General features: G+C 35.6%; 2 protein-coding genes across 2 annotated transcripts; one reads left to right on the top strand and one right to left on the bottom strand.

Moving 5' to 3' along the window:
• Positions 1-7015: 7015 nt before the first annotated feature.
• Positions 7016-9500, top strand: LOC124636384. The gene is made up of 4 exons (XM_047172462.1): positions 7016-7361; positions 7588-7755; positions 8183-8339; positions 8864-9500. Exons 1-4 carry the CDS (start codon positions 7281-7283, stop codon positions 9031-9033), a joined length of 576 nt encoding a protein of 191 aa, XP_047028418.1. The 5' UTR covers positions 7016-7280; the 3' UTR covers positions 9034-9500.
• A 2490-nt stretch (positions 9501-11990) lies between these two features.
• LOC124636598 lies at positions 11991-18232 on the bottom strand. The gene is made up of 4 exons (XM_047172757.1): positions 18050-18232; positions 15204-15377; positions 13066-13222; positions 11991-12637 (listed from the first exon to the last, which is right to left on the bottom strand). Exons 1-4 carry the CDS (start codon positions 18134-18136, stop codon positions 12477-12479), a joined length of 579 nt encoding a protein of 192 aa, XP_047028713.1. The 5' UTR covers positions 18137-18232; the 3' UTR covers positions 11991-12476.
• Between the last annotated feature and the right edge of the window lie 560 nt (positions 18233-18792).

Genomic DNA, 18792 nt, shown 5'->3' on the forward strand with positions numbered 1-18792 from the left:
GTTGTTTCTTTTCCTTAAATTATTTTTTACCTTCCTATACTCTGTTTTTTTAATCTCGTAGACTAAACTGCAGGGGGAGGACACTCCGTACATTTTGACAGCTAAGTAAACGAAGAGTCGCCACCTTTTATTTGGCCCGGAAACTATTTACTATCTAAAAGATACCTTAAATTACCAACAGATGGCACTACACTATAATCGATTTTGTTTGTTAATATAAAATTATTTAAGCAATATTAATTAGAGAAAAGTATGAGGAAAATATTAGACACTTTAAAAAAAGATATAATAGGCGAATAAATTAAAAACGGTTTAAAAAAGCACAAATATCAAATTTCATCTAAAAAGACCTGGTGTCAGTATTCCAAGTAACTTAACAAAACCGATCATAATAATATCAATATGGCGGTTTTTTGCATTCCGCATACACGCGTAAATAAAAAGTAATATATAATAATTATTTGTTTTCCTTCGACCTTTTACTATATTAACGATGACATTTTCTATTAGGGTAAGTAGCACCATGTAACTATAACGATAACCAATGTTATAGTTATATGGTGCTACTTACCCTATTATAATAGAAAATGTTATGAATATGATGCATAATTATAATATTTTTATAGCTATAGCTATGTAGGTAGTTCGGGGCCAATTTAGAGAAAGATGGCGCATTGTCAAATTGGGTTGCAAGAATAACACGTGAGTGGGCTCTCTTTTCCCTATATATTACTTTACTCTTTGCTAAACTGACATTACGAGTGTTCTCAGTTTATTGCAAATTCTTAAATAGTGATGTGGCACGACCGAAACTTAGCGTTAATAAAATCAAGTACCTATCGTTTTTTTACAATATGAAATAATAGGCTTATTCTTGATGATTACGCATGGCATTGCGTGGTCAGATGTGCAGCCGTGTGTACGTACGTGAATTGCAAATATAAAACTTTGAATAAATCTTAAATTCGTCTATTATAGATAAAAAGTTACGATTCATATCAAACCGGTATCGTAAGTACAACACTGTACAAAAAAGCTAGCAACATTATTTGCAAGTTTGACATTTTGCAAGTGTCAATTTAGTGTACGAGATTAAATAAAAAATCGGTAAAAAAACCTTTTAAGTTAAACGGTTTTATCTTATGTGCACTGAAAACTAGAAAATAAAAAAATAGTTACTTACCTGTCAACCTACGTAGGTGGTCCCTGTCATATTAGACTAAAATAAAAACGTGGGGCGCATTAACTATTGCTGTAGTACTTTCTTCTAGAGGTATAATAGGCGTGGATTGCATCGACTTACTATAATCGTAACTGGAGATTTTGACAATCAATAAATCAGCCGTAGCGGCTTCACCAGCGAACGCCGAGCTCATGATCTACCAAAGTATAAAAATATGCTTTGCATTGGTAGGATTTCAGAGGGGCCCCACGTTTTTATTTTAGTCTAATATGACCGGGACCACCTACGTAGGTTGACAGGTAAGTAACTATTTTTTTATTTTCTAGTGTTCAGTGCACATAAGATAAAACCGTTTAACTTAAAAGGCTTTTTTACCGATTTTTTATTTTCTAGTTTTTAGTATTTAATGAAAATGCCTACCGAATATTCCTCATTCTATCTTATTCATTATTACACGGTCTCTTACCTGATAATTTATTACAATCTAATTTTAAAAAAGTATATTTTTTTTAACGACGCCAAAAATCATCAAGTGACCCCTCCCCATAGATATAATATTACTAAACAAGATTGCGCACGCTCAAAATATATATTTACGAAAATGAACTCTATTCTAACGCAATAAGGTACTAAATTGGTTGCATAATACACAGAGGCAAATCCGAGCCAAGAGGGATAGTTCGAACGGAGGCTGTTTGTCTCTTTCTAACACCTTGCCAGCATAAAAAAAAATGTTGTGATCAAAAGTTTTGTCTTCCCAAAAACAATTGAATCACTTATATTTTTATCTTATTTTAACAATTGTAAGTCAACAAATTAATAACAATCGCATTAATTTATTCGTATTTATTATTAAAACATAAACAACATAAATTTTTATTTTGCTTTTTTTTATTTTCTAGCGGTAACCCTGAACATTTTTGGCGCGTAATCAGCATTTAAAATTTTGTTTATATTTTTTTTGTATTAAATCAATTTAAACTATTAAAATGGTGAAAAAGTGTTGCGTTTCTACTTGCAAAAGTGAATCCTATGGTGGTTGCAATATATCGTTCCACAGGTTAGCTAATAATAACATTTTCGTAAACCGAACAACTAGGGTGCCCATGAATTCTTGTAACGAGTCAAAATATGGGTGATGGATTTTAAAACTGTTGTACTATTGTTATAGCTTCCCAAAAAATGAAGAAAGGCGACATAAATGGCTCAGCAGTCTATATATGAAGTAGAAATACAAAAAAAAACAGTCTTCACTTCGAATCTTCCTGCTTTTATACTGCTAATTTCCGCTAATTATTAAAAGCCTTTATTAGTATCTTAAGGTCACAAACTGCGTAAGTTAAAACTTCAATACTAATCTGTGTTTAATAATCTTAGCAAATTCGGATTTGTCTCACATAGCTTAATCTCATAGTCACCCTATTAGAAAGGGACAGACAGCCTCCGTACTAACTGTTTCACTCGGCTCGTTTTTTGGGTTTATATGCGCAGTCCTGTTTACTAATATTATGTCTATGCCCCTCCCTGAGTCAGCAGCGGTAAGGGAGTGCCAGACTCTTACTGAATAAAAATAGTTATGTTTCGTCGTAAGCCTTTTATCTTGTATGTACCAGGGCCACGGTAACTCTTTCGAACAATCCCGCAGCCCAGGCAGGCCTTGGCCCTGTTGGGCCCCGCTGGGGTTGCTGACAGTATTCTACTTGTGTAGCCCTTTCATTTGATACCCATATTAAGGGGTTGTGGAAAAATATGTAATCCGCCATTTTGTGCCGGCGGCCATATTGGATTTACAATGTTATTGATATTACTATATTGTATTGTCATCGGAATTAAAGGTGTATACAAAATTTCAGATTAATCGGTTGACAGGAAGAGGTTGAAATTGGAATTACTAAATTTGACCCAAGAATAAATAATAAAACAAACGGGGTGAGCTAAATATAAAACCGTTTAATTAATAATAAAACCGTTTAAAAACAGACTTTAGTCATGGCTGTTTTTACGCATACAATTAAAGAATTTGTGCCCATTTCGACCGCGCGGCCACCTCATAATTTTTGATGAAACTTTGCCAGGAATTAGTAGTAATTTGTTACTTTTCACTCCTCTTTTCCTGAATTTGTTACAAAAAAATCCAAGACGTTATGACAAAGAACAGTTGGCCGCTAGAACCGCCACTTGCCGTAGTCATCGCCCGTGATTACTCAGAAACTATACAATGCAGATAGACGAATGATACATCAAAAGAAAGGTCTTTATTTGTTAAATTTGTTACAAAAATAAAAAAGGTCAAAACGTAGATAAACAAAAAGTTATGCAATGTTAAGTTTTCAGGTTATGAGTAGGTAAGTATATCACCGTAGGTACCAAATTAATAGAGGCTAATGTGAAATAAAATTAGTCTTTAATTTGTTACAGCGAAAAAAGACAAAAAAATACTAGAAAGTAGGTTCAATAATATGTTATGAGTCGTTTTTAGTTGGCCGCGCGGACGGCAATATGCCTAAAATACAATTTCGTTTTTCTCGTTATTAAAAGTAGGTTTAAGCTTAATTAGAGTACTAATCGATGGGTAACGTAACTTAGTTTGAATAAATATAGCGAATTTAACTGCAGCATTCATATTTTAGGAGATATTTACAAAAACACAGTGGTATGAAACTGTATGAGAGTAGGGTGTCCATGCATTTTCACATATTCGAAATTTTCGTTATTCACGTCTCATTTTTTTAGGGAGAGTGCATACTAGTAGAGTACCATGATTACATTAGTACAAAGTCATGTTGTTAATTTTGTATTCTGAACAAATATGCGGTTCGTTTTGCGGTCATATTGATGTCCATTGTTCTTAATTCTTTAAAGTACCCATTTACTGATAAAAAAATAGTTTCATTGACTTTCCGCAGGTGTTTTATGATGGGAACGATTCCAGAAAAATAATCTCTTTTGTTTTCAATCTATTGTTAAAAATATTTGTCGCAAGCGGTTTAAAAAACGATATTTTTTTGTTGCAAATAAATTCCTGTGCTGAATTTAGAAGTGTATAGGTACTCGTACGTATTTAATTCCCGTGATTTTCATACTACTAAGTTACTGAGACAATTATCATTATAAATCCAGAAGTGTCTAAAAGTGCTTAGTTATCAGTTGTGCTCACTGTATGTTGGAACTCACCACCAAAAAGTGTATTGCAGAGGGATCCAAATCGACTGCGATAAGTTTATTTTTTTTTTCAATTTTATGATGACTTGTATAAAGTAATAAACTGTGTCCTTATAATTATTAAGTATATATAAAATGACATGAAATTTATGAAGTCTCTGCCACATTTTAATGTGATTTCATTTCACTTCAAAAGTGGTCATCTCTTAAAAATATTCTTAGCTTGATAACTTACATTAGCTTTTAATTTAGCTGCAAAATATAATTGCACACTTCTTTCATAGAAGTGCTGACCGTTAGTGACCGATTTTTTTAAAAAATAAGTCGCTGCATCTTTGTCTATCAAATAACGACGACTTTTCTTCGTTATAAAATTATTAATTAAGAAAAGTTCTTGCCCTTAATATGTACCTACTTACATAGCAATAATTTGTAGTACCTCAGTATGTATATTTTGTTTGTGATGCAGGCAACGGATGTTTAACCTTTGTATTATATTATCAGTTGCTTTTATTGCAGCAAAAATGGGTAAAGCTGGACGAAAATCTATTGTTGAGAAATCAAAACAGAGAGAAGTTTTTATGAAATATGCCGACAAACTACTGGATGTTAAACTGAATGACCCTTTATTTGATAAAATTGCAAGTGATTTGGATAACCTTATGACACCAGCAGCTCTTTACATGTCACTGAAAAGAAATTTCAGGGAGTTTCTAAACACTGAATGCAAGCAGCGAACTGTATGTCCGTCCTCGTCATCCTCATTATCATCCTCAAGCAATAGCCCGAGAACTGCATCCAAAATATCACATTCTCATGTCGAGTCCAATCAGCATCATAGTGAAAACGATACAAAAAACTTCAAGTTCGAATTAGATATCTATGACTGGAAAAAAATGCAACCATTAAATGTCTTGTATAAAAGAAATGACTTGAGAACATGCACTCCATTTAAAAAATATAAAATACTGCCTAAGTACAAATGGGTGGATATTTTAAGAGAAAAGATTTGGCTCATTACTAGATTACCTTGTACATGGAATTTCAAAAGTTACAAAGTGGAGTCTGAGCATCATATTTTCTATCTATTTGTGACTTTGATTTTTATAAAGTATGCACTCTCCCTAAAAAAATAAGACGTGAATAACGAAAATTTCGAATATGTGAAAATGCATGGACACCCTACTCTCATACAGTTTCATACCACTGTGTTTTTGTAAATATCTCCTAAAATATGAATGCTGCAGTTAAATTCGCTATATTTATTCAAACTAGGTTACGTTACCCATCGATTAGTACTCTAATTAAGCTTAAACCTACTTTTAATAACGAGAAAAACGAAATTGTATTTTAGGCATATTGCCGTCCGCGCGGCCAACTAAAAACGACTCTAACATATTATTGAACCTACTTTCTAGTATTTTTTTGTCTTTTTTCGCTGTAACAAAGACTAATTTTATATCACATTAGCCTCTATTAATTTGGTACCTACGGTGATATACTTACCTACTCATAACCTGAAAACTTAACATTGCATAACTTTTTGTTTATAAATCTACGTTTTGACCTTTTTTTTATTTTTTTAACAAATTTAACAGATTAAGACCTTTCTTTTGATGTATCATTCGTCTATCTGCATTGTATAGTTTCTGAGTAATCACGGGCGATGACTACGGCAAGTGGCGGTTCTAGCGGCCAACTGTTCTTTGTCATAGCGTCTTGGTTTTTTTTGTAACAAATTCAGGAAAAGAGGAGTGAAAAGTAACAAATTACTACTAATTCCTGGCAAAGTCTCATCAAAAATTATGAGGTGGCCGCGCGGTCGAAATGGACACAAGAATTTCACTTAAGTTGGTAGCTAATTTTAGTATAGGCTCCGGTTTCAATATCGGTTCGACCGGCATTAACTTTCTATGAAATTATTTTGAAGCAGGTACCTTCCTGCATCCGGGGCTGCGGGTTGTACGTGAGAGATACCGCGGCCCTGGGATAAGGGCAGGAGGATGATAACGGAACACGACGGTTTTTAGTCAGTAGTCTGTCACTCCCTCACCCCTGCTAACCCACAGCGGGAGGGGTCATTTTATGATTTTTGACGTCGTTAAAAAAAAGGTACCTTCCTTCATAAACCTACTTACCTTTTACCTTTTTTTGATTGAAAATATGCGTGGGATGACGCATTCTCTAATCAAATCCACATCAGTAAGCCTTCATTCAGATAGGTCTGCCTAAGTTATTGGTGTCGTCTTCCAGACCATATACAGATGTAGCTGAGCTTGCATCGAGAGGCTATCTTATTAACATTACCAAATGTATTTTATCTCTTTTACTCCGTATAAGAGAACTAGAAGCAGCAGGTATTGCGTACATTCGAATAAAATAACCTACCTAGAAGTTTACGAAGTAGGCCACGAATAAAAACTATAAGTACCTCCTATGAACATAATTTGCTGAGAGGTAAGTAAAGGATTTGTCTTAAATATGACAACAATAATAGTTGATTTAATGTGGAATCTAAATTAAAACAATGACGACACTTCAGCAACTATTAAAATAATATACATACCTACCTACTCATTATATAGATGAAGGTAGGACCACTTCCAGTTAATATTCATAAGACGGCTCATTTTATCATCGATTATTTAGAAGTGGGTACTGTGGGTACTTGACAAACAAATGTGCATAGACAATCGTAATCGCACACTTCGTGAACTAATATAGTTTTCATTCGTTTTTAACGACTACGTGCCTACTAGTTAAACAGCGTACGTTGCTAAATATAAATTAGTATTAATAAGTAAGTTCAAGAGTCCATATTTGTAACTAATTTGCTTTAATAACTACTTATCCTAAGATTTTATGGATATTGTAGTTCTATAGGTACATTGAGGTTGAAATTAGGCTTGTAATTGTCGGTCTTTAAAATTTAATCATGGATCTGCCAGTTTTATCGGAATGCTGCTTCTGTTTGCCGCTACGATTTGGATTGCTGGTATGGGGATATATCAAATTGGTGAGTACATTTTCTTAATAGGTATCTTTGTATTTCTTTGGCTAGTAAATGTATCAATTTTGATCCTTGTTTGGTCATCAAGAAGGCACATGGTGATAAAAATGACGTGTTCGTCGGTTCAGAACTTTCGGAGCATTTAGGAAACAAACCAAAAATTGTTTCCTCTTTATTGTACCTATGTATTGGTGTAGTTTATCTCCCTTAACACGTTTTTTTTAAATTCCAGACCATTTCCAGCATTACGGCTTTAATACTGCTGTTAGCATTGGAAGAGAAGATCGTGAGGATGGGCGATGATCGTGATTATTTGGAGATATATGTCCTGGCCTTGGTGCTAGTCACTGTCGCGATTAATCTCGCTTTGGACACCCTCTTCGTCGTCGGTGGTCATAAGGTGAGTCATTGAAGTCATCGAGAAGTTATGACGAATTTTAAACTAGGTAGATACATAATAATTAAGTATATCACGACTTTCTAAAGCACCTACTTACTAGCGGATATTGTTACATTCGTCTATGTATGCGCGGCAAAATTTCTCCCGCGTAGTTTCGGGTACTGTCGTTTGTACTAACGGTTGTCAATTTATTTGTTGTCGCTCGTATACACGCGACACTGCCCATAGGAACCGATCGTTGCCGCGTAATAAAATTCGCTTGTGTGATAGCATTCTTAGTAACGTTGGGATTAACCATCCCCAGTTTAGACCCTAACGCTTTTTCCACCTTTTCCGACTTTGGTACAGTAGGTAAGTATACAAACAAAGATTTTTCAGGTAACACCAGAGGTCAGTGACCCTAATATCCATCAATATTTTGTTTCAGAAAAACGTGAAACTGCTGCAGATCTACTACATCTACCACATAGTGTTGTGGGTGCTGACGCTTATATCCCTGATAGTCATGGGCTTCGTCATGATGAAGGGAATCCATGGGCGCATGGTGCTGCAAATCAACTTTTTCAACATATTTCTTAGCAGCGGTACGTATTACAATATTTTTTGATACTGCTAACATAGGTGATATGTTCCTACTATACCTACGTAGGTCCTCAATTCTAAATTAAATTACTTAATAGTTTATAATGGTGTATGCTATGGCTGTAGACAATTCATGGATTGGTCGCCCAGTTCCTAGAACGTTAGGGTGCGTCTGCACGTCTATTGCAGCACATATGCAGGGTATATAATTATGCATCTTAAAATCGTGCGGGTCCAGCGACTCGAGCGTGTACCAAAGCAAGCTACCCATCCGCGTGCTCTGTTGCGTGCGCGCAGGTCACTTGCGCATGTTAACTTGCACCGTGTAGACGCACCCTTAGTCGTCCTGATGATGACTAATGATGGAAGAATATTTTTCTTCTTATTTAGGTAGGCATAATTATTATCCATATTAGGTAACTAAAGGCTGTTTCAAAAGCGCAAAGATAGGCGCGGCCGCAGAGCAAGACATTGCAATTAATATAAAGTTTGGAGGCGCCCTAATATTCTTTTAAACATTTTCCAGTACTGCAATCCTACTTCTTGCTTCTGCTGAGGAGTCAGATCATGAAACTGAAAACCAACATCGACTTTCAATACTTGAACACTACTGCTGAAACAGGACCTAAGTGCACCATGCAATATGGCACAGCTATTTATGCGTTGGAGGGCTCACAAGATGTCTATAATGTGTGAAAAATATAAGTAGGTACTTAAATAAATTATCTATTATTGATGTATATGGAAAGGTAGCAGGTGGAAATGTTAATGTTGATAAGCTTATTTAATTCTTGTAAGTAAAATAAAACAACGCGGGCGTAATTCACTTATTAATTTTGTAAATCTAAGTATACCTACAATAATCAAAAGTATGTACTAATAACGCCCTTGCCACTTTTGAAGGTCTGGGGTTTTATATTTCTATAGACATTTTCTCTTTATTTAGATCTTGCTTTGTTGCTCATCATTTTGTTGCTTAAAGCAAAAAAAAAATGTAAGTATTTGTATTTATATCTAACTCTTACCTACCTGCGTTTTAGTATGTTTGGATTGTCATACTTAAATCAGAAAAGTTCGCAACGCAATTAGTTTATCAATCATTTAATACCTACCTAAAGCTAGGTATTTATACTGTTTCATTAAAAAAACAACAGTGAGTAAAACAATTTATTTTTGCTCGGCTGATAAAAACATTGTCATGTGTCTACCTACAGTTATTGTGGTTTTAGGTCAAAGGCCATTATTGGCTGAAAATATTATGCGAATTTGGCTTTTTATCGGTAAATGATGAAAAAACATACCGAAGTAGGTTGAAACTATCTACTTATAGGAAAACAAAAATTTGCCTGTATATCTTTTTCGTCTCTCTAGAAGTCTAGACGAAACTAATAAACAATTAGCTCGCAATTAGCTCAAATGCTCGTGCACTATAATATGTCCTGCGCGGTTCGCTGATCTCCTTAAATCAGAACAGCCGCCGTGGCCGAAATCGGCCCTGGACGCCATTATCAAACAATTAGCTAATTATTATATAATTACAAAAGACGCAAAAAAAGACTGAAATAAATCTAACTGGACCTAGTTTTATACATAAGCCACCCTTGAAGTAAGTATACCAATATTCTGAAACCAAATTAAACCACCGATTTAATAAATACTTAGTTCAGAAGTTCTTACAAAAGCCTAGCAAACAAACACCACTTATTTATTACCCACTTTTACATGGCAAACTGACTTTTAATGACTTACAAAAATTTCTTACTCTATTCATCATTCTCCTGCCCTTATTCCAATTTTATTTGGGGTCGGCGCAGCATTTTTTCTCCTTCCATAGTCTTCTATCTGCAGTATCAACCCACAAATAAATTTCTTTCATAACATATCAACTTTCACACAATCCATCCATCGTTTCTTCTTACCTATTTTTACACTTATCACCCTATTGTCAAAAAAATCAAAATCAAAAGTCATTTATTCAAAGTAGGCTGAAAATCAGCACTTTTTGAACGTCAAATCTACAAAAGACAGCCCCCAAAACGCCCGCCCTTCACCACTTCCTATGTGTTTTTGCTGGGAAGAAGAAGTGGTGGAACAAACTCCCCAGCAACACAATTCTGTCTGTATGGTTTGAAGAACCGTATACAAAAAAATAAATAAAAATATCACTCAAAATTATACACATAAATTTGTAAGAAAAAAAAAAAATGTTAATCAGAACATAGACATAATATTAGTAAACAGGACTGCGCATATAAACCCAAAAAACGAGCCGAGTGAAACAGTTAGTACGGAGGCTTGTCCCTTTCTAATAGGGTGACTATGAGATTAAGCTATGTGAGACAAATCCGAATTTTGCTAAGACTAAGATTATTAAACGCAGATTGGTATTGAAGTTTTAACTTACGCGGTTTGTGACCTTAAGATACTTATAAAGGCTTTTAATAATTAGCGGGAATTAGCAGTATAAAAGCAGGAAGATTCGAAGTGAAGACTGTTTTTTTTGTATTTCTACTTCATATATAGACTGCTGAGCCATTTATGTCGCCTTTCTTCAGTTTTTGGGAAGCTATAACAATAGTACAACAGTTTTAAAATCCATCACCCATATTTTCACTCATTACAAGAATTCATGGGCACCCTAGTTGTTTGGTTTACGAAAATGTTATTATTAGCTAACCTGTGGAATGATATATTGCAACCACCATAGGATTCACTTTTACAAGTATAAACACAACACTTTTTCACCATTTAAATAGTTTAAATTGATTTAATACAAAAAATATAAACAAAATTTTAAATGCTGATTACGCGCCAAGAATGTTCAGGGTTACCGCTAGAAAAAAAAAATATGTTGTTTATGTTTTAAGAATAATAATTTATATAAATAATTTATTCGTATAATAAATTAATGCGAATTTTATTAATTTGTTGACTTACAATTGTTAAAATAAGATAAAAATATATGTGATTCAATTGTTTTTTTGGGAAGACAAAACTGTTGACCACAACATTTTTTTATGCTGGCAAGGTGTTAGAAAGAGACAAACAGCCTCTGTTCTAACTATCCCTCTCGGCTCGGATTTGCCTCTGTGTATTATGCAACAAATTTAGTACCTTATTGCGTTGGAATAGAGTTCATTTTCGTAAATATGTATTTTGAGCGTGCGCAATCTTGTTTATTATATTACATCTATGAATCAGAATCACTTCAAACCATTGACATATACTACTTATACTTCAAACAAACGCATAACTCAAAAAGTTTTGACCACATCTACAATTCAATGACCTCTGCCTCTGAATTATCCTGCGTTTACGTCACAGAGGAAGTGTCAGTTGTTTCATAATCTAATGCTGTCATATGGACTGTCGACACGAGTCCACTATGTTTACCTTCGCTATGAGATCACGGTTATTATTCCCGTTGACATAATCTGGATTGTACAAATTGTAATCTGCCATGCGTCTACTTCTTAGTACGGCTGGGTTCCTAATTTGTTGGACTTTTGTAATGAGATAAATCGGCAATTTGATACCATATTCATGCGGTCGATGGAGATAGGTCCTTTGACTTTTATTAGCTGTGGTTTTATGTTATTTTAGTTCGTTCAGATGCAACAGTCATGCGAAATAGAATAGAAAAACAAAACAAGTAGTAAAAATATAATTATTTATTGTAAGTATATCACATTTTTTTATATAATTTATCTTAATCTATATACAAAATATTTACAAATTAAATTACGTAAATTAACTACAGCTAAGACGAGATTTTAGAGTATAAATAGTACCTTGTACTCGGGACTTTGGTCTTTTCAGGGATATCGTATGAAACATTGCTTAGAGAACGACAGAGAGACGTTCTAAGAAGTGATTAATGTATTTTTTTTTGCAAATGTAGGTAAAATAAGCATGAACTATGTAACTTAGAAAGAAGTACAAGAAGTAGTTAGAAATTGAAAAATTTGGAGGAGGCCTACGTCCGAAGACGGGCAACCTAGGGGCTGTGATAGATGAATGGATGTAACTTAGATCCCTATAGAATTGGGCTCAGTAAATGTCAAAATCTCTGGCAGCATTACACCTCCAACAATGTTTCACAAAACTCCCTTATGTTTAATTCTATGACTTATCATTGTTTAAATATCTACTGGTACCACAGTGGGGTCGTAAACCCCATTGGTTTCCACCTTGCCTTCGTACACGATCTGCTGTAGTTGGTTCTCGTAGCCATGAGGTCCTGATTCTTCCATCTTCTTCAGCAAACTCCTTATTAAGATTATGAGGTAGATTTGGATGGCTGTAACAAAAATCATGTTTTTTAGTGAAACTGTACCTACTTATCAAGATGTAGTGAAACTTACGGCTTTAACAAACGCTACAATGGGAACTTCTGCATTTAATTAGGTAAAATGATACAGGTATTCCATATTCACACGTAGAAAAGTTTACCCTCGCTTTCAGAACTTGGAAGATTCACTTGTTGTGCTCTCTAGCCCAGTATAGGTACCTATAGGAGGTATCGTTGACCGGGTTTAGGTCAGATAGGGCAGTCGCTCCTTGTAAAACGCCGGCACTCAGCTGAATCCGATTAGAATGGAAGCCAACCCCAACATAGTTGGGTAAAGGCTCGGGCTCTTATACTCTACTTAACTCTCTAGCCCAGAGCAGTCTTAGAGATCGCAAAATTTCTAAAGCATTTTAAAGGCAGCATGGTTTCCAACTTACCTAAAGCAGCGAACATAAGAGGCAGTACTTCGAAGACCATGTAGAAACCCATCCTACTGGACACGGAGACCGCGAAGTCCAATATCTGGATGAGCACAGATGCCACCGTCGTGGTCACAGCGAAGTAGTAGTACGTCTTTATGTACAGGATTAGTTTCTGTAACAAAGGAAGAGGTTGTGTTAGTTAACATTATCAGCTTTTCTTAGTTGAATATCTTCCCTGTCCCAAGAGCCTTGTGTAGGTACATAACGAATGTTAAACTTTTCTTTCTGCATCGTGAACAGTGAAGTGGTTAACGAATTGGGTCCAATTTTGAAAACTCTTGCTGTTGTGGGAGTTAGTATTTTACTCTTCATTAATTTACTTATCATCGATTTAGCCCTAACTGGCCTAGGTGATAATGCTAATAGTAAAGTTTAGATGTTTTGTTCGAGGATAGCTGGTGCCTTGTCCTTGTGAATAAACCAGGATATAACATACTATATTTTCTGTTACATGAAACAGTTCCCTCGGAAGAAAGTGAAACTGTGAGAATGATAAGTAAGAAATATTGTACACAATTGCTTCATAAAAATAACTTTTCACAAAGACACCGGCAAACAAAACTGTCCATTAATTACGATAATGCAGTAAAGTGGCGTCGAATGACAAATGGCCGTCACGGTCCTGATAGCAAATTGTGGCTTTCCGCACTTTATCACTGCACGTGTGACGTCACTCTGGCAATAACCTACGCCTGCAGAGTCCAAGTTTCTAGCGCATAATGTATAGCTCTAGATAAACAGACTACCTAGACAAGAAACTGGAAATATTTGGTACGAAATCATTATTGAAATAATAATTCATTGGAACCTCTGAATATTTATGAAAGGTGCATCTCGACTAAAGCCAAACGAATCCAGACTATAAACCTCCCGTTGAACGTTAGCATTCGTCACCTAAAAAAACCTAGGTTTTAAAACACCAAATGGGCTCATGTGCCTAAGCAATAGGCATTTGTTTTTATTAAAGGATATTCTAATTAACCTGGTTAAAATGTAATTTCCTTTCTAATTGAACAATATAATTGTTTTTATTTTGGCAACCATCGTAATTGACCACAGCTGCAGTTTAAAAAAAAGTAAACTTGGTTTGTCCTCATAGAAGAGGTAGATATAAAATTTATTCAATGAGTCATATTGTTGTGAGGTAGTTAAAGAATGAGTAAAACTGAACATACTCTAGTTCGCCGAAAGTAGTATGGCACAAATGGATAATTGGTGCAATTCCTACTAGAATGAGCGTCTAACGGTTGCGTTTTACCTACCCAAGGATTTTACCTGATAGACTATAGACGATCAGGAAAAAGAGCACTTATAACCCGAAATGCCCATTTTGCTCCTAAAATTTTGTAGCACCCTATGGCCTTTTAAATTATATTTTTCTGCGAAACGAGAGGAGAGATGGTCCACTTATCACTTAGCAGCAGGCTTACCTACGTTTTTCAAAAATACTTAACAAAGGACTTACATTGAGTGTACAAAGTGAATAGGTTATTATCTACCTAATTCTCAAAGCTTTCATTCGATAGGTAATTATTTACATAAGCGGATATTATAAGTCGTAATGTGTACTCGTTAAGTCAACCCAAAACGATAAGACTGTTTGATAACCTCACAAGATCACTTCCTAAGCAGTCGAGCTACACTACCATATACATTACCTACCTCGTATTCCTGAAATATAACAATTTGTAAAGATACTGATGAAATTTCCGTAGCTTTAGTCATCAGTGGGTATTCCTCATCATATACTGCAAAACTTTTTGAAGCACCAAAACATGATTTATCTACTTAAGGATCTAGTAGACTTTTTAAAGAAGTGGTTGCGAATACTTTAATTAATCGAATTTCCAAAAAAGCACTACATCTAACAATTTCCTACCACTATTTAAAATGCACTAATGCAGTGTTTACACGAAGCCAGTACTCCTGGCGCCAGTTCTGCGGATTGTTGCGCTTGCTTGCATTACAGTGGCTTGGAAATAGACGGGCGCTCTATTTTCGTCAGCACGTATAAACTGAGGGGAATACCAAGTCAGCGAAGGGTGCCAGTCTTATTGGCATTGTGTAAACTATGCTTAATATAAAAAAGTTACCTTATGAGCTCCATACAGCAGGACGGCAGAGAACACGACTTCCACGCAGTAGATGAAGACACAAACTTCTTCAGGTATTGACACACCAACACTGGTCCCGTGGTAGATCGCAAATAAACCGAAGTCTGCGTGAACGGAGTAACTGTAGATCCCCACCATGAATGCACTGAAAATCTGTAAAGGATTAAGATTAATGACGTCCATATATAGGCGCATAAAGATAAATAAATAATCATCCCATTAACATTAATATTAAATGGTGGTAGCCGACTGGACAAAAAACCAACTTCGCTAGTATGAGTGTGTGGGATCGATTATTAGGTCAGGCAAGTACCGATATGCTACTATTCTATGTTTCTATGTACTTCCTAAGTATATCTTGGACACGAATGACTGTGTTTCGGATTGCACGTTAAACTGTAGGTCATCGAACATCCTTGGCAGTCGTTACGGGTAGTCAGAAGCCAGTAAGTTTGACACCAGTCTTACCAAGGGGTATGAGGTTGCCCGGATAACTGTTGAGGAGGTCAGGTAGGCAGTCACTCCTCGGGGCACACTGGTACTCAGCTGCATTCGGTTAGACTGGAAGCCAATCCCAACATAGTTGAGGAAAGACTCGGGAGATGAACTCTCATTGACATGAATATTGTTGGAAATGCAATGCATGAGTTTATACTGGAACTTTATTCAGGAAATCTTGAGAAGATCGAGACTTGAAAGATAGTAAAAAGTTCCCGCCTTCTCGTTGTGTTTACAAACACACATTGATCAAATAGGTACCTACTAACTCCAAATAGTTGATTTTTTGTGACTGTAGGTAGGTATAGGACTTGTTTTCTACTTATGCCAGTAGGAAGTTGGAAGATATGGGCGTAATGGGGGCGTTTTTAGGGAGCTGTCCATACATATTTAAAAGTTCTTTTCCGGACAAATAATGGTAATTTTAATTACATTAATGTATCTACATAAAATTCTTATTATTTTGCCGTAATTATCAGATACCTGCCTGAATAATCTTAATCCAATAGGTACTTGCTCTTTTTTTATTCATCCACATATTTCAGGCATCAAGGCTCAAATCAATGTATACAATTCTTACTAGGTATATTAGAACAGCTGTCCCCAAATGGGGTTCCGCGGAACCCTGAGGTTCCGTGACAGGCCCTCAGGGGTTCCGTGGAAAATTCAAGATTTCCATATGGTAAATCGTTTCACTTTTGACAATATAAAATTATTATTAATTTTCAATTAAATTGTTTTAAATATTGCATTCCAAAATTCCATTTAGCCACCATGTAGGTGGGTACCACTCGGGAGTGTAAGTACGAGTTCGCGACAAGTGGCGGGGGAAGGCCACGGCAGCAGATAATTTAATTCCGTTTTTTACAAATTGTAGATTAACTTCAAAACCTCCAGGTCTTCGGCAATCGGCAAAAGTAGGTAGCGAGTCGGCCAAAAATCACCGCAATTTTAGGGCTTATTTCATCGCCAGGATTATACGTTTTCATACATTTGACAGGACGTGAAATGACACGGCATACGAGTTTTTCTAGTGGCTATTTTTATCATGAATCAAAGTGTGACATTATTTCCAATTTTTGCACCTCCGCGAATCCGAAAATTTCGCGCTCGCTTCGCTCGCGACTCCATGTTACGTGTGATGCTTTTATGTTCGTTTAATTGCTCAAGTATCCAACACCGAAAAAATTTCGCGCTCTTAAGTCGAGGTTTCCTTTGATGTTTATTTTTTATTCCTCTGGTTCAGAAAAAGCAATAGCGCTATCTTCGCTAGCTACTCATTCATTTGCATTTCCTTTTTTGTGTGGATATTGTACTTTTTGAGACCTTATTAATTTATAGTGGTTTTGTTTATTTTGTGTAAGTAATTAAACTAAAAAAAATTCGCGCTCGCTTTGCTCGCGATACCGGCTACCACAGGGTGCTTGGAACTTCTTCTTTTAGTTACAAAAAATCGCACTCGCACCTGTACAAACCCAATCTATTTCTTTTAGCGTTTACTTTGTCAGTCTTCAAACTGAAAACTATTCACATAATACACAAAGTCAAGGGCGGCTAAATTGTTTTCTGGCCCGTGTGGCCATGCTACGCCCGAGTATAATGAATATGTCTCTAACCATATAACCATTTGGTGCGCTACCACGCGCCACGAGCCGTACCTAAGTGTATATACGTCTTTAGTTTACTTCTTAAGCTAAGGTTCCGCCGAAAAATGGTGAGACGAAAAGGGTTCCGAAGCCAAAAGAATTCGGGAACCGCTGTATTAGAATACGTTTTTTTCTAACGCTTTGACGGCTAGACCTCTGAAATCCGAGTTTTTATGATGATTCGCAGCAAGAGTAATTACCGTCGATGTGCATCCCACTGCTTTATACTCAAACCTAGTTAAATTTTCATCTGGTTCCAACGATACGATTGTCATTGTTATTTAATAATAATATGTGTCTATTATTAGTCCGTGACCTTACAGTGGAACATTTACTTTATTTACTTACATGACTAGTAGCTCCATCTATGTATAGACCTACAGCAATAGTGCTTACAGATTCTTATAAACTTTTCAGCAAAAACAAAACAACGAAACCGGAAATATCCTGATTTACTTTACCGGCACTTTAAGTACTAGGAGAAAACGTGTTTAGAAGTTCTATAGACACATTGAAATTTACCACTACTTAGGAATCATGTTGGAAGTCGTAAACAGCTACAGTAGTAATCTGACTTTCAGACAAGACCACAAGAAGCACAGTGGGCGTCCAAAATTCAAGAAGATTAGCTACATCCTCAAAAATTACGACGCAACTTAAAAACAAAAAAAAAATACTCACTAGGTTAATATATCCGAATGTGATCACACCTCTTCTTAGAGGCATGCAGAAGCAACACCTGCCTAATGTCGGCCAATCGCAATACATTTTTGTTTATGTATTTTTTTAAACGGAACGTTAAATGGGACGTTTGACACGCGCACGATACGGGGTTATTGTCAAGACTGGTGGTTCAAGCTATTTGTCAGAGTATTTATCTAATGGAGATGTCTGCCTACTGACTGTGCCGGACATTTGAGCTGCTGGTCTACGCTACAACGTGGTATGTCACTTTAATTTGGTAAGTGAAAAGTTTACAGAGGTTTAGAAAATGATTGCTTACAGATGTAGCTTATAAAATGAGATATTTAAAATGCATTTTTTTGAGTAGGTACATTCTTTTTTACTTTTTTTTTAGACAATATGCGGCTAACACATAAAAAAGTTTAAAGAATCTGAAAATGGTATTTTGTAAATTGTGTTCCTAGGTACCGATTCTGTAAAACTAAGATGTATGTATCATCCATTGTTACTTGAAATGATTGTATATCTTTGTTACACAAATATAAGCCAGTTACTTAGTTCTATTAAACGAGAAATTATATAAACAGGGATATAAAGCAATTACTTATAAAATAAGGCGGTTACCATATTCTGGATCACATCAATCGCTAAACTGCACATTGACGGAAACTCCATACACTACTGATTCAAAAATAATTTCAACTCTATCCCAACGAGCATAAGAATCTAAATAAATTGAT

This window comes from Helicoverpa zea, chromosome 14 (assembly GCF_022581195.2).
Source record: "Helicoverpa zea isolate HzStark_Cry1AcR chromosome 14, ilHelZeax1.1, whole genome shotgun sequence".
Taxonomy (NCBI): Eukaryota; Metazoa; Arthropoda; class Insecta; order Lepidoptera; family Noctuidae; genus Helicoverpa; species Helicoverpa zea.

Bases quoted from the DNA above. Each gene is read 5' to 3' on its own strand.
- LOC124636384 (XM_047172462.1), top strand. From the start codon at position 7,281: ATGGATCTGCCAGTTTTATCGGAATGCTGCTTCTGTTTGCCGCTACGA. The intron at 7,756-8,182 runs GTGAGTCATTGA...ATTTTGTTTCAG, and splicing joins TCGTCGTCGGTGGTCATAAG to AAAAACGTGAAACTGCTGCA. The intron at 8,340-8,863 runs GTACGTATTACA...AACATTTTCCAG, and splicing joins CAACATATTTCTTAGCAGCG to TACTGCAATCCTACTTCTTG.
- LOC124636598 (XM_047172757.1), bottom strand. From the start codon at position 18,136: ATGTATTGCGATTGGCCGACATTAGGCAGGTGTTGCTTCTGCATGCCT. The intron at 13,223-15,203 runs GTAACTTTTTTA...CCTTTGTTACAG, and splicing joins TGCTGTATGGAGCTCATAAG to AAACTAATCCTGTACATAAA. The intron at 12,638-13,065 runs GTAAGTTGGAAA...TTTTTGTTACAG, and splicing joins TCTTATGTTCGCTGCTTTAG to CCATCCAAATCTACCTCATA.